Below are 15,399 nucleotides of genomic sequence, written 5' to 3'. Positions count from 1 at the left end.
ACAAGTCAAAAACATGACACTTTATGTTCACATGTGGGGCAATAATGTAAGGCACAGCACAAGCAGAACAAGGGCCTGACTGTGTATTGCGTGTGTAGTGATCCACTCACCCAAAATAGCCATGGTGTGAGGTTTTGAGAAATAGCCAGGGAAATAGGCCTGACTCCCACCAGCGAGCCCAGAGGATCTGTACCAAAAGGCAGCTTAGCTTCCACTTGAGTGGCTGGCTTTGGCCTATACAGTGATCCCCCACCTATCGCGGAGGTTACGTTCCAGACCCATCAGCGATAGGTCAAAATCCACGATATAGAAAGACCATATAAATAAACATTTTTTTTTATAGTTTAAGCCTTAAAATACCCCTCCCACAAGCTTTAAACACATGTAAACTTGTAATGGCGAGCAACGTCCACGTTAACGCTTTCCTTCCTGAAGCATATCCAGGAATTTTACCTTCTCCTGAATGGAGCCATCGTAGGGATTAAAACAGAACGAAAAGTTCACTAAAAAAGGTTGCTCACAACAATTGGACCACAAGCACGGTACGCGATACGCAGAGAACTGAGATGCGTCAGGGATCCACGCTCGCTGTTCTTGCGAGATTACACCACGTTAGCAGCAGCCAATCAGACCCCAAGAGAATGAAAATCCCGCTCTGATTGGTTGAGTCTCCTCTTTCAGCCAATAATGGGCCTTGTAAGAAATCATCTGAGTACTGTAACGTGAAACTCTTTGTCTACCGTAGTGTACAATTAGATATCTAAAATTAGATATGTTCCACGGAAAAATCTGCGATATAGCGTGGGCACGATAGCTGAACCACGATATAGTGGGAGATCACTGTACCATGCTAAAATGTACTTAAATCTTAATGTTCAAAAATACACTCTGAAATGTCCCAAAATACACTCAAAATGCCAATCTAAGGAGTCACCGTCACCCCCTGGGTAGTTACAGAGCAAGGAAAAAAAATTATCAAAGGAGAGTTTATTAACAAAGTGGCGAAAATAACAAAATACTAAAAAAAAATTATCAAATAGGAGGCAAAATGATTTGCCTAAATAGTGAATAACTCTAATCCACAAACTTTAATTTGTAATGCAGGAAACCTGAGCACAATTAAATTATAAATGATATATTTAATTGTGATAGATTGTTGTCATTGAGTATTGTCTGAGGGATTTGTGAGATAAAGCAGCATGCATCAGGAGAGACTAAATGTGCTACATACTGAAAATTCTAAGTTTTTGTTTTCTGTAGCTATGTTCTTTTCTGTAGTCATACATGGTTCTTCATAATACGCAGACCTTTATATATAATACGCTACCGTGGCTGGTCGTTTGTGTTTGACCTATTGACCTGAAATTTGGTACACATATACTACGTGACGTCTACTATCCACTTTCGGGGTTGACCTCAAAGGTTATTCCTCTTTTTATTTTTATTTTATTGTAGATTCAAGAGCAGGGCGGCCATGCGGCGCATGCATACGGGCGCCGTTTTCATCCCTACCACCTTCACTGTCACTTCCCCTACCTCTTCATATCTTAAATCATTTTTGAGGCAGATTAAAGACTTAAGTGCCAGCTTAAGTAAAAAATTAAAGAAAATGTACTAAGTAATTACAACACAAACACTGACTTTATCAGTTTTAACGTGAAAAGATGCAGACGAAAGAAGAGAAGAAGCGGGCCCCTAGGGTGAAAAAAAGAAGAGCTGCTTAGGAAGCAGCAAGCGCATCAACCTCTGAGCAAACGAATGCTAAACAGACAGAGAAAGAGGATTAAAACTATGAATACTCAAGTCAGGTGCATTCCTGCAGTGCGCCATTACTGGTATAATATATTTACTGTTAAGGATACATCAAGTTCATTTGACATAAACCTTCCTCAGGATTGCAATAAACTTGTTTTCTGGCAATCAAAACCTTTACCACTTTGAAGTGGACATAGTGTTTCTGTGTATGTGTTTCTTTTAGGTAGTGAAGGTACTGCAGTAGTTACCTGAATAACAAACTCATTGGTCATTTGCTGAAATGAATACTTGTGCTAAAATGACTGGAGTCTTTCTTTCCAGAGCATTTTTGGTAGTTAATGTTACCCTAGGTTATATAACTACTATGGGATGCAACAAATATTTGATTGCTTTGTTAAATTCAAAATTTTATCAACATTTTGAAGCAAAAATACTAATTTCAGTAATCTTTATTGTTACTTTTGTTTCTCATGGTGTTTTTTAGTAAATGCCAGCCTCAGGAATTTTAAAGGGGTTTCTTGCATTACTGCTGTTAACCAATCAAAAAAAAATTAATAGCAACACGCGTAAATGTAAAATTAAAACCAAATGTATTTGCAGGTTACATTTCTCATGCCAGAACCCTTTTTTTTTAAATATGCATTTACCTGTTCAGGGTTTCTGCTTGTCCCATTGTCCTCTGTGGGGAGCACTTGCATTTTAGCTCTGTCTCTAAAATTTACTAACAGAAAAATTGGAGTGGTCTCCCCTAGACTTACTTTCTCATATACTCAGATATGGGATGGATATTGAAGGAGTAAACTACAAGACAATGATTATATTTTTATATTATGTACATTAAAGAACCATCAACAACAAATCAAATCAAATTAATAATATATTGAACAATTATTATAAAGTAGGGTTGGATAAATTGGTTTGTGGAAATAGCTCAAAAGTTGATAAGATAAATTGGTTTGTGGAAATAGCTCAAAAGTTGATAGAATATCTACATTTTGTACCCAATACTTGTTTACATACACACACACACACAGACAGACTCATACACATAATTCTAAAAATTGAATTTTTGGACTCAGGGAGGTCTAAAACATTGAGATTCATTAAAATTTTCGAAAATCAAATTTTTGGACAATTAAAATACTTTCCCTATACTTTGTTTATGAGAAAGTAAAAATGATCAACTGTTGGTGCCATTAGTATGAAAAATGCAATACATTTCATGGGGAGTTTATAGCAGAATGGATCGCCATCAACTAGAACGATAATGCACACCTGCTAATAATTGTAAATAACTGACACTTTTTATCCAAGATGACTTACAACACTTGAAATACAATTGGTTCCATTTCTTTTACCAAATATAGCACATGGAGGTGAAGTAACACACACACGGTAACAAAGTGCTAGTAGCAGAATTTGAGCCCACATCCCTCAGGGTTTATAGTCCAAAGCAGTAACTGCTACACTAGACTGCCTTAGTGCGTGCTAGCACTTGATAGTACCTGAATTGCAAAATGGAGTCTAAAGGAAGGGGCAGTGTAAACACGGACAGTTTGAGTCAAGGATTTGTTAGTCTCTTTACAGAAACACCGATATTTTACACTTAAATGTGTAACAAACATAATAATAAATTGAAAGGGTACTTCAATTAAGGAGTCCTATCTTTTTTTACAAGACTGAAATCCTTCATTTCTAACAGTGTGCTGCACTGCTCCATAAATTTAATTTAAAGTGTATAATAAGAATTAAAAGCAGACCAGTTTTTAACATATATTTAATTTACATTTGTTTAAACTTGTTGTATTTTAAGTGGAATATATTGTAATTGATATTTTTGTTAGAAAGATATCAGAAATCATCCTAACCTAATTTGGTAAAGGTAGTTAGTTAGTGATAGGAATAGAATTACAGAAACAGTTATTTACAGCTGTCGGTTAATCTTTTATATAAATCATTAAAATGTTAATTCTTCATTATATCTTATTATTAGCTTTCATATGATATCTTTTTATATTAATATGAAATAAGCTTATTTAAATAAAGTGGGAATAGAAACCTTAGTGTGTGTGTGTATGTATGTTCTGTATGTCTGGGTGTGCACACATGTTTAAGAGTATGTTTGTCTGCAAATTGTTCTGTAAATTACCTGGGAAATGATTTCTTGAAACAAGTGGGAACCCTTAACATTCTTAAACTCAATCAATTAAATTTCCAGTCTAGAGTCTCTCCTGAAAGCAGGAAAAAGATTTCTGGACAGGGTTCCAGTCCTTTGCCGGACCAACTCATACACACACTCTCTCACAGTAAACTTCATTGTATCTAACCTTTACATCTCCAGGGATATTGAGGAAAACTGGAAAACCTGGAGATAAACTCATATAGGCGCAGAGAGAATGTGCAGCACTGGCCACGAGATTCAAACCTAGGATACTAAATCCATATGGCCTTTGCCCTAAGCACTGGACTGCTATGCTTCTTCCCTTCTATTGTTAGTTTTAAGTATACCTCACCTGTCCCCTTTGCAAAATGTATGGTGCTCAAAGTTAAACTCTTGACATCTCGTGACCAGAAAGCCAGGGACTCCCTGAGGTTCAAACTTTGTCATCATCACAGGATCACATGATTGGTCATGTATAGCTACCCATCTCTTCAGGACCTCCGTTTAACCATGAAATAAACAAATATTTGTTTCTTTTCTTCTTTCACTTTGGCTTTAAACAGTCCAAGACTGTTTGATTAGCCTCCTCCGAGTAAACAGGCAGCAGTGCCATTGAGATTTGTAGTCTAGCAGGCTTGTTTATCTTTCTTCTTTAAATACCATTGATATCAGAGGCCTCCCTAGAGTGCTGCTACATTCTTGGCACTCTTAACAACTCAACAGTCTGAGGAAAATGTTCTCTACCAAATGATACCAGAGGTATGCGCAGCTCTGGTCTTACTGTTCATCTGTGGAATGAAAAATACGCAAATAGCGAGAGGGTGTGTTCTTAAATTTCCTCATTTTGCACCATGACATTTTTGTTATTTTAATTATTAATCTCAGTTACTGACATTGAAATCTTGCAGTTTATTCTTGTGTGCTTTTTGGGTAGTCTAACAAAGCAATCTTCTTTGCTTTGTCATAATCTGAACAAACTCCCAAGTTTTGTCCAGCATGCAGAAACTGTTTTCTTATAGCAGTTTCAGTGTTTATACAGGCCACCTACTGCATTTAAAATTCTTAACTTTTACAAAAATACTGCAGACAAACAGTCATCTGTTAACACAGTGTAGCTCTAGTTTCTTATGCCAGTTCCAGTTTTTATTAATGTATTATTTATGGTATTGGGCTGACATTTTTGTAATTCTTCACATACAGTATATATGAAAATTGGGCCAGGAGAGTGGGCATTTTTTGTCTACATGCCTTCAACGAATACATTAAAATGCAAAGAATGGCTTTGTCCTTTTAATGACATTCGAACATTTGATCATACCTTGGCTCCTAATCGTAATAAAGTGGTAAACTAACACAGTAACTTATTTATCCGTGCAACACTGTCACAGATATTTTTATGCAATGTGTTCGTGTAAATGTGTTGTGAAAGGAAGGACCCCTGATTATAGCATTTCATGCTGGATACTTCAGGTTACCCTCTACCACCCGATTTGAGATAAGAAAGTAGATAGGTTTGTTGGGTGGGAGTTGAATCTTGTTTTGTTTTTCCTTTCTATTTCTATTCATGTTTTGTTTTCTCTGGATTAATTTTGAAGTAAATTATTGTATCTGTTATGTTGTTATTATTTGTTTGATTGAGTAGTGTGATATAATTTTCTACTTTTCAAAAATATAAAGAAATTCAAATTTAAAAAAGAAACTGGATAGGTTTGTGTGGACAATATGTGTGTGCACATGGAATCAAATCAGGGTCTCCCCAGCTTTTCATCGTTGCTTGCTATGGCACATTAGTGTCACATATACAGAATACTGTACTATTAAAATATTCATTATGACCGGCTGTGGGTGCGTCACCTTGAGAAACTGCAGAGTAATATATTATGTAGCATTAGTGTAGTATGTAGCATTGCTGCCTCGCAGAGTATGCACCACAATTCCATTAATGAGCTATTGCCTGCCTTCTTTATGCTATTCCAGTGTCAGTATGGGTTTCCTAAGGGTTATCTCCCAGTCAAGTTAATTAGCTACTCTAAACTGGCCGAGTTTGAGAGTGTCATGAATTGGTATCCTAATGAGAGTTGGTTCTTTTCTTTTACACATTGCTGTCAGTATAGGCTCTGGCCGCCAAAATCCCTACAGAGCCCCCATTTAGAAAGTGTCATATATGCTGTAGTATTTGTTACAAGTGTACAAGCTGAAATGGTTATAATGGCCTCATATCTTCTCTGGCTCATTAATGCATCAGATATAAATTTGAGATTTCTAGAGTTGGAGCCCAACAGAATGTCATCACAAAGGCCCAAAATCATCTCAACATTTTTGAGAAGCCTGAAGAGCAAACAATTTTACTAGATTCAGTAAGAGTTCTGCGCCATGTGCAAAAGCTAATGTAAGAGCTGTTCTGAGAAAAATGGTTGTTATGCTGTGGTGTCTGGGAGAGGTGGATTTTAAACAAGTATGCCAGTTTCATCATTCACATCTGTCACAGTGTGTGACCATAAGTAAGCTAGATAACATTCTGTCCTCAGATTTATAATGTTTTTATTTTTTTATTTACAGTATATACAACTGTTGTATAGTGACCTGATATAAAAAAACTGTTATATTGTGCCCTTACTTGGTAAATTACCTTGGGTGGAAATATCTGAGATGTATACAACATTAAAGATTTCTTTAGATAGATAGATAGATAGATAGATAGATAGATAGATAGATAGATAGATAGATAGATAGATAGATAGATAGATAGATAGATAGATAGATAGATACTTTATTAAAAAAAAGTGATAGGAGTGATCAATAAAAAAAGAGAAAAATAAAAGTAGAAAACTAGAAAAAATAAAGCCATACCCGGAGCTGCTGAAGAGTCTGCCACTCTCAGTGGCGCCTGAACTTTACATATGGTTAGAAGGAGATGAAAACTACAGGGATTTAAGAGAACATTAAAGAGGAGCCAGTATTTCACATAGTTAATGGGGAGTCAATACGGTTTCCTTGTTGTTTGGTTATCTTTTAAGAACTCAGCCTCTCATCTGCAATCTTGATTCTCACCAGCATGAGCTGAATTTAGCACCAGTTACATTTACTGGTGACAACTGACAGGACTTGAACAGTACAAGCACATGTCCAGCTTCCTCCTCCTCCCATGATACAGTCCTCTGCTGTATGTACTCCTCTTCTTCTGTCCTTGTCTGTTCTAAATCATTTGTGCAGTTGTCTGGGGCATTGTTCCCTCATTCTTTACCTTGACATAAAAAAAACTTGCTGATAGTGCAGCCAAAGTCTGCATTCTCTTGACAATATTGCAGGAGCTGATGTTAAAACTTGTACTGTTTGGTGATTATGAAACAAGAAGCATTCACTGGTGTTAAGTTATAATATTTAAAACAGAGCACAGGATACAAAACTGTTAAAAAGCATTAAATAGTAAATTATTCTCCTGCACCAAGTGAAAACGCAAAACTGCCATTCATATTAAAGACTTTTTAGTGGAGAGCCAGGTTAGGGTCAGCAGTATGGGTGTTTCGATGTAATACAAGACAGGAGCAAGGTCACAGAAGATAGATAGATAGATAGAATTCTTTATTGTCATTATGCATACACATAATGAATTTTTTTGTTGATAGGACTCCGCTTCAAGGCAGAATACTTAAATACACAATAAACTATAAATAATAAAATAAACATAATAAGTATAAAAGACAGCAACAGCAATAAAATATCATCAAGTCCAGACTTTTCCTGTGGTAGTACGCCTGCAGAGACCAGTGTTCTGTGTGCGTGGATCTGCAGGGGAGGAATATGAGTGTGTGTGTTTGAAGACCCTGTTACTACACATACTACAGGCATGTACAGCGTACCTCATTATGACAATACAATTTCAGTGCAATAGGCATAAGCACCATTGTAGAAGGGGAAAGAAGCATGTCTTGGGTTTATGCATTGTTATTCCAGTTTTGGACAGATTGCTTTATTTCTGCCCTAGAGTGCTGTAGGTTGCTTGACCAGGGTCTTGAAAAGTGTCATATGTCTTAAAGGCTTTCTGATTGCTCAGATTTGTAGGCACAGCCACAGAGACTAGGGGCAGCTCTGGCTCTGTGTTCTTGGAGCAGATTTAGAGGCACTACTGACCTTAGAAGTTTGGGTGGGAATTGATTGAAAGTGAGCCTAGAAGGGGCTTAAAGCTGCCTCAGAACCCATCATTATTTAAATGTATCGTCAGGAGGAGTGAACTAGGTGCTCAACTGGCAACAGGAAGAAAGGTCAAAATATGAAAGAGAAAAGTGAGTGATAGGAGGAAGAGGAGGAAGAGATGAGAAATAAGGTAAAAGAAGTATTGCTATGTTCTGGTACAGAATCTTAGGCAAGTGCACAAGTGAAAATTCATATATTCAGGCATCTCATTGGTGTACCAGGTAGGCCCATATTTTGATTATCCTTTGTTTACTCCTTCATCTTGTTCAGTTCATAATAAATCTCTCTCCTTTTGACAAGTAATGTGCATTGGCATTATTCTGGGTTCAGGAAAGGCTTGTGAGCAACCCATTCTGTTTCAGAACTGTCATGGGTGAGTGACTGTGTTCACATATGGCAGATTAAAGTGACCAACTGACTGCACTGTTTTATTTTTTTATGTTGTTTCAATTGCACTTTTATACCGTTTTCTTTTTCGGTAGGCCACTTAAACAGTACAAAGGTGACCTGGGTTGTTATTTTTATCAAAGTAAATATTTTTGTAACCGAGATCAGGTTTATGTTATGCACACAGAAATCCATCCATTTTCCAACCCGCTGAATCCAAACACAGGGTCACGGGGGTCTGCTGGAGCCAATCCCAGCCGACACAGGGCACAAGGCAGGAACCAATCCCGGGCAGGGTGTCAACCCACCGCAGTGCACACAGAAAGATCATTTCAATTTATTTTTGTTGATTTTCATTTAGACTAGGGGGCTTCGCTTGCCAACCCCCCTGCCTGCGCTACGCGCCAGACACTTCGCATCTTTGCTGCTCGCATATGTGGATTTCACTTTCACCAAACTACAAATCTTTTCATTCTCGTGGATACGCCTCTTCATTGGGAAGAAACACTACTTTTCCCTGATGGCAACACAAATTAGACGATCTACAAGTCTCTGACTTAAAGTTTAAATTCAAACAATATATTCAATCTCTTTTTGCTGTTCCATTATTTCACTGAGTAATAATTTCCATTTGTTTGCACTAATGCAATCTTTACTATCATTTTCTTGAGTCTTTTGAATTTTAGTGCTTTCATTATCTCTAACCTGCTCTGCATGTGTATTGCGCGAAACGTTTTTGAATTCTTTACGACATTCTACTTTGTCATCTACTCTTTGTTTATTATTTCCGGCCCTGGGCATGGTTAAATCTCTTGGCACAAAGTCTTGTCTCGCAGGATTTGAAAGTATCTCTCTGAAAAAGTCACGTCTCATCCCAGGATTTGTTTATATAATAGATACATATGGGCATGTCATTTCAATCTGCAACCGGATGTATAAAGTCGGGGATGTGCACACGGCACCCTAATTCAAGTGCCTTTAAGAAAGATGATAGTGCTTCATATTGCACATTACTATATTACTGTATATCATTGTTTCTCAATGAAATCATTTAGGATGGTAAGGTTAGGACTTCTGTCTCACAGCTCCATCCAAGTTTGTTTCATTCATGTGCCAACTCTTGTTATAACAGACAGAACTAGATTCATATGTTTAAAAATAGCGTATAGAGAAATGAAACAGATTATATGACAAGTTAGAAAAAACCAAGTGTACAGTACACACTGTATATAATATGATAGTTTTTAATTTGAAGACATTTTTAAATACAGCAAGAGGTAGCAAGAGATTACTAAAGATTTCCAGATACTAAAAAAAACGGAATTAAAGCAGGCATAACTACCCTCCTTCCCTGCTGGTCTGAATGTATTGATCTTCATTTCAGTCTCTGTAGTGCTGGATGCTTAGCCAACTTTCCCACCACAAAACCCCATAACTGTGTCACCTCCTCAGGTAAAAGGCCTTCTTATAATACCTCCTTGGGCCTTATACATTTTCTAGCTAATGTCCGTTGGTGTAATACATGTAATGCCTTTTTATTTTTTCTTCACTGTCACATTAGAACATTCTCACACTACATCTTAAGCTGCATCTTCTAAGGTTGGGCCATGGAAAAGGCATTCAACATAATTGTGAATTACACATCTAAAGAGGAGGTGTGTATAAAAGGACCAAAGCTAATAAAAACTGATGGTACCTTGGAGTCCTAGATATGTTCATACCTCTTGTCAGCATGAGAGGTTATAATTACATATTTTTGAAAAGCCCAAAAATTCCCAGAATTAAAAAAAAACAATTTTGGTCACTTTCAAAATAATTTCCTTGATATACTTGTATTGTGTATTAAACTGCTGAGGCTTCTACATAGCATCAGGAAAGAAAATCCAAAAATCAGACGCACCAAAACTGAATTTTGCACGATGAAAACGCACCTGCAAACACTGTGCTGTCAGTCAAAATGTATTTGACCGAAAAATAGGTGGTTGTTGCTTCACACCCCCTGTATCTGCTAGATCTCACTCACTGTGATTTCTTTTTGCTTAAAATTCTAAAGAGTCTAAAGAGAAGAACATTTGTTTGTTGTTTGTTTTTATAATAATGTGAATTTTTACCTCCCCCTCGTATTGCCTAGCCTGTGTAAAGTCCTCTGTATGTTATCTCCACCTCACTTCCCATGTTAGGACACCATCTAATGACCACAAAACACCTTCTTGTTGTGGATCCTGATTTTTATCTTTAGTTGTACTGTGAAAGTTATTTGTTAAATAAGCTGTTGAATGTATAAGCATCAAGGAATTCAATTAAAATATTTTTAACAACTATGTCAAAGAAGAACAGTTAAAATTATGAAATAGAATGCCACTAAAAATCTACTCAGCTACTATTATGGTCAGGCTTTTTTAACTTTAAATATGTAGAACTGATGAAGTCCTTGAAAAATGCTTAGCTGCAGTTAAATAAAGAACTGAAGAAGCCTCTTTAGTTCAATTTGTAATGCACTGAAAAAGACACAATGCTAAAGGTGACTCCCTGTACCTTTCAGATGTGATTAGCAGGCATTTGTTTTTAATATATATTTGTAAATGGGATTCTTATCTGTTCTTTGCCTTTGATAGCCAGATATCACCAAGAAGCACAAATGCCACAAACCAAATGTCACATTCCAAATTATGCAAAGGCACAGTTGAATGAACCGAAATTTGACAAAGTGATAATTTCTTTAATGTGTTTTTTTAGGTACATGAAGCTTGCTGCCAAGCATCCAGAATCCAATACAGCTGGAATGGACATCTTTGCCAAGTTCTCTGCCTTTATTAAGAACTCTAAACCAGATGCAAACGAAGGTATTGTAAAAGTATTGAACCTGATTTCTGTTTAATATCATCTGCCAAAGAAATAAAACAACACTTACTAATCTACATTACAGAACTATGTTAAAATAGTTTTTTCATTTCCAAGCTAACAAGGATATACTCAAACATTCTTCTGTTTCAACTCAAAGCTCTGTTTTGTTGTAAGGGCTTCTTGACCCAAGATAATATTTCTGAACCATGATTAGCTCATTTTCACTTTAGATTTGACCTCATACTTGAAGTCAGATCTTCAGCCCGACCGAAGCACCAGGTATTGTGAAAACAGTAGCTTGCTTCTCTTCTTTGATATTTGGCACATTATTATTTAATTTTCTTACTTTTGCAGTTTCTAAATCACAGTTTTTCCATATTCTGGTAAACATTGTTTATCATCGTGACATCTTGTTATGTCTGCAAATCATTTGCTTCAAATTGTAAGCGGTGTTTTGATTTTGTTTTGAGATATTTTTAACTGTCATTTTGCTCTTTTGCTGTACGTGTCAGAAGATATGACAGACTCAACTGTCGACAATTGGTCTCTAGTCACAGGCTCCTGCATTTCAGTTTTACCTTTGTAGAGGAGCTTTTGTTTTTTTCCAAGCTGGTCGTTGGTGCCTACAGGGTACAAGAAATCATTTTTCTTCTTTAGAATTTTTGCATACTGTCAGATCTAACAAACACTAGCTTACTCTAGTGCTGTGAGTGACTGTCTTTGGTGATAATAATCTGTATTTGGCAACATTAACATTTAGCGGATGCTCCAGCTTTTATGGGTGCAGTCATAGGCGTCATCACATCAGCTCTGTAGCTCACTTTGCTTTGAATTCTAGTATGTAGTTTGAAGTGTTTGTGTGCATCTGCATTATAATCAATGTAAATACATCATGTAAATGGCAGTATTGAAATCCCACACTTTCCTAAAAACTGAATAGAATGTGTAAGGTAATAGGATTCAAAGGAGAACATGGCTCTGGGAACTTTGCCTGAGTGAGGTCTCCTTGGCTGATCTGCAGTCCTGGAAGTGAGGACAGCTACAGCCTTGTTCATAAGTGAGATGGTTTCAGAGATGGTAGTGAATCAGCAACTATAGCACAACAACTTTGAGATTAGCACCCATAAAAAATTGATTTTGGTTGTGTCAGAGTTTCAACAGAATAACGATTTTGTTTAAGATGACATCTGCAGAGCTGCAGGGAACAATGTCCAGATAAGTTTAATGGATGAAATTGTCTTGAATCCCATTTGGCATTTTTGACTGACATGGGTCAAAGGAATCAGAAAACTTCTTCTTGTCTTTGGGATCTTGTTGATATTGTTTGTCTCAGTTACACCTACAATTATTTAAGCTGGCAGTGGTTTCATATTTCACAGAAACATTGCAAGACAAGATTACTGGACTTTGTTGTATCATGTTTATGTTCTATGTGGTATAGAGTGTCATATGTAGATATTTCCTTGATTTTTGTGTTCACTTTAAATGTTACATTTTTTTGTATTCTGTGGTGGGTTGGCACCCTGCCCAGGATTGCTTCCTGCCTTGTGCCCTGTGTTGGCTGGGATTGGCTCCAGCAGACCCCCGTGACCCTGTTCGGATTCAGTGGGTTGGAAAATGGATGGATGGATGGATTTTTTTGTATTCATTTATCTAAATTTCTCTGAGATGCATTTGTGGGTATTTGGTAGAAGGTAAAACTTCTTGAGTTATCCAGTAACTGCTTTTGGGAAGCATTGAGTCACAAACTCACCTTCAAGTCCTTCTTAGTGCATTACAGCATTGAACATATAGGGCACATTCACACTCATTTTGGCCAATTTAGAGTCCCCAGTTAATCTGATATCTTCAGGCTGTTGGAGGAAGTAGGAGTACCCAGAGGAAAACCACAGAAGGAATGTCAAATCTCTATATAGACCATGACTGTTTGCGGAGATATCTAGGAACATTTGATATTAGGAGATTTCAACTTAAATGCAGTGAAGATAATAATAAGCTTTGATCTGCAGTTAGAGTTAGAATTGGTGACTATGAAAATTAAAATGTGTAAAAATGTAGGTACCTATATTCCTTGCAGCCTGGGCTGTGTTTATACAGTCAAGTCCATAACTATTTGGACTATGACACAATTTTCATAATTTTGGCTCTATATGCCACCACAATAGATTTGAAATAAAGTAATCATTATATGATTGAAGTGTAGACTTTAAGTTTTATTTTAAGGGGTTTACCAAAAATATTGTATGAGCCGCTTAGGAATGACATAGACATTTTTCTTCATAGCATCCCCATTTCCATGGGCTCAAAAGCATATGGACATTTGACTGACAAGCTGTTCCATAGTCAGGTGGGAGCAGTTCCTTCATCTTCATTATTTCATTAACTGTTGAGCAAGTAAGTGGTTCCACCAAGTGTGGAATTTGCATTTGGTAGCTGTCACTGTGAACTCTAAATATGAGGTCCAAAGAGCTGCCCATGCAAGTAAAAACAGGCCATCATTAGGTTGAGAAAACAAAATAATCCCTTTGGAGAGCTAGCAGAAACACCGGGAGTGGTCAAATCAACCATTTAGTAAATTCTAACAAATAGGGAACACACTGGTGATCTCAGCAAATCCAGAAAGCCTGGACAATCATGGAAGACAACTGTGCTGGATGATTGCACAATTCTGTCCTTGGTGAAGAAGAACCCCTTCACAACATTTAGCCAAACCAAGAACACTCTCCGGGAGGTAGACCTATCATTGTCAAAGTCTACAATCAAGACTTCATGAAAGTAAAGACAGAGTGTTTACCACAAGGTGCAAATCACTGGTAGGCCTCAAGCATAGGAAGGGCAGATTAGACTTTGCCAGAAATCATTTTTTAAAAGCCTGGCCAGTTCTGGAACTGTTTTCTTTGGACAAAAGAAATTAAGATCAATATATACCAGAAATCTGGAAAGAGAAGCGTATAGAGAAGAATACCACATTATCTCTGAAACATGGTTGGGGCAGTGTTATGACATGATCATTCAAGGCTGGGAATGGAAGTCAGTCATTGGTGTTTATTGATGATATGACTTCTGGCAGAAGTAGCAGGATGAATTCTGAAGTGTACAGGGCTATACTATCTGCTCAGATTCAGCCAAAAGCTGTAAAACTGAAAGGACAACAATTCATAGCACAGATTGACAATGAACCAAAACATACTGCGAAAGCAAACCAAATGCTTTTCAAAGTAAAGAAGTGAAATATTCTTCAATGACCAAATCAATCAACTGACCTCGACCCAATTGGACATGCATTTCACTTTCTGAAGACAAGACTGGTGATGGCAGAAAGTCCAACAAACAAGCAACGCGTGAAGACAGCTGCAGTATAGGCCTGGCAAAGTATAACTAGGGAGAATACGCAGCACTTGGAGATGGCCTTGTTTTCCAGACTTAAGGCAGTCATTGACTCTAAAGGATTTTCAACCAAATATTGAAAATGATCACTATATTTATGACTACTAGGGGGCTCTGCCTCCTGCTCGCTTTGCTCACCAACCCCCATGTGTGCGGTACGCGCTAGCCACTTCGTGGATCTGCCGCTCGCATATGGAGAAGCGAATGTACAATTTAAACAGATTGTTATTTTCATGGGAATTGTTACATATGCATAATAGAACTAACTATTTTACATTACGAGTAATTAACCATAGTAAAAATAGTAAAATATAATAAATTGAAAGAAAATTATGTTTCATGTTGCGTTAGAGGTATTTGTTGCGTTATACGTTTTCATTTTGTTTGACTTTGAAATTAACTTGCAAATACTTTTTAAACTTACACTTTTACTGTAAAACTTCAGTAAAAGCAATTTTTTGAATTAACTTTTCATCAATATTGCACTGAATTTTGATTCCATGTTCGGACTTACATCGTGACAACGCAACGTATAACTGCCCATGAGTGAATATCGTTTCTTTCAAAAAAGTCGGTTTATTTATTAGAGAGAATGTTTGTCCCTGTGATTTGTTAATTGTCATAGCAAAAGCTATTCTCACAGTAAACTGTAAACGTTTTAATACGAATGG

The 15,399-nt window shown here is 36.9% G+C and overlaps 1 protein-coding gene across 1 annotated transcript in view; it reads left to right on the top strand.

Moving 5' to 3' along the window:
* The window catches only part of clic4 (chloride intracellular channel 4), a 142,021-nt gene that overhangs the window by 95,486 nt on the left and 31,136 nt on the right, over positions 1 to 15,399 (top strand). The window contains exon 4 of the mRNA XM_028818596.2: positions 11,234 to 11,340. Coding sequence (XP_028674429.1) covers positions 11,234 to 11,340 — 107 coding nt within the window. The remainder of the gene's footprint in view (positions 1 to 11,233; positions 11,341 to 15,399) is intronic.

Source organism: Erpetoichthys calabaricus, chromosome 14 (assembly GCF_900747795.2).
Source record: "Erpetoichthys calabaricus chromosome 14, fErpCal1.3, whole genome shotgun sequence".
NCBI lineage: Eukaryota > Metazoa > Chordata > Cladistia > Polypteriformes > Polypteridae > Erpetoichthys > Erpetoichthys calabaricus.
The sequence above is the reverse complement of the archived record's forward strand: the minus strand, read 5'-3'. Positions and strand labels throughout refer to the sequence as shown.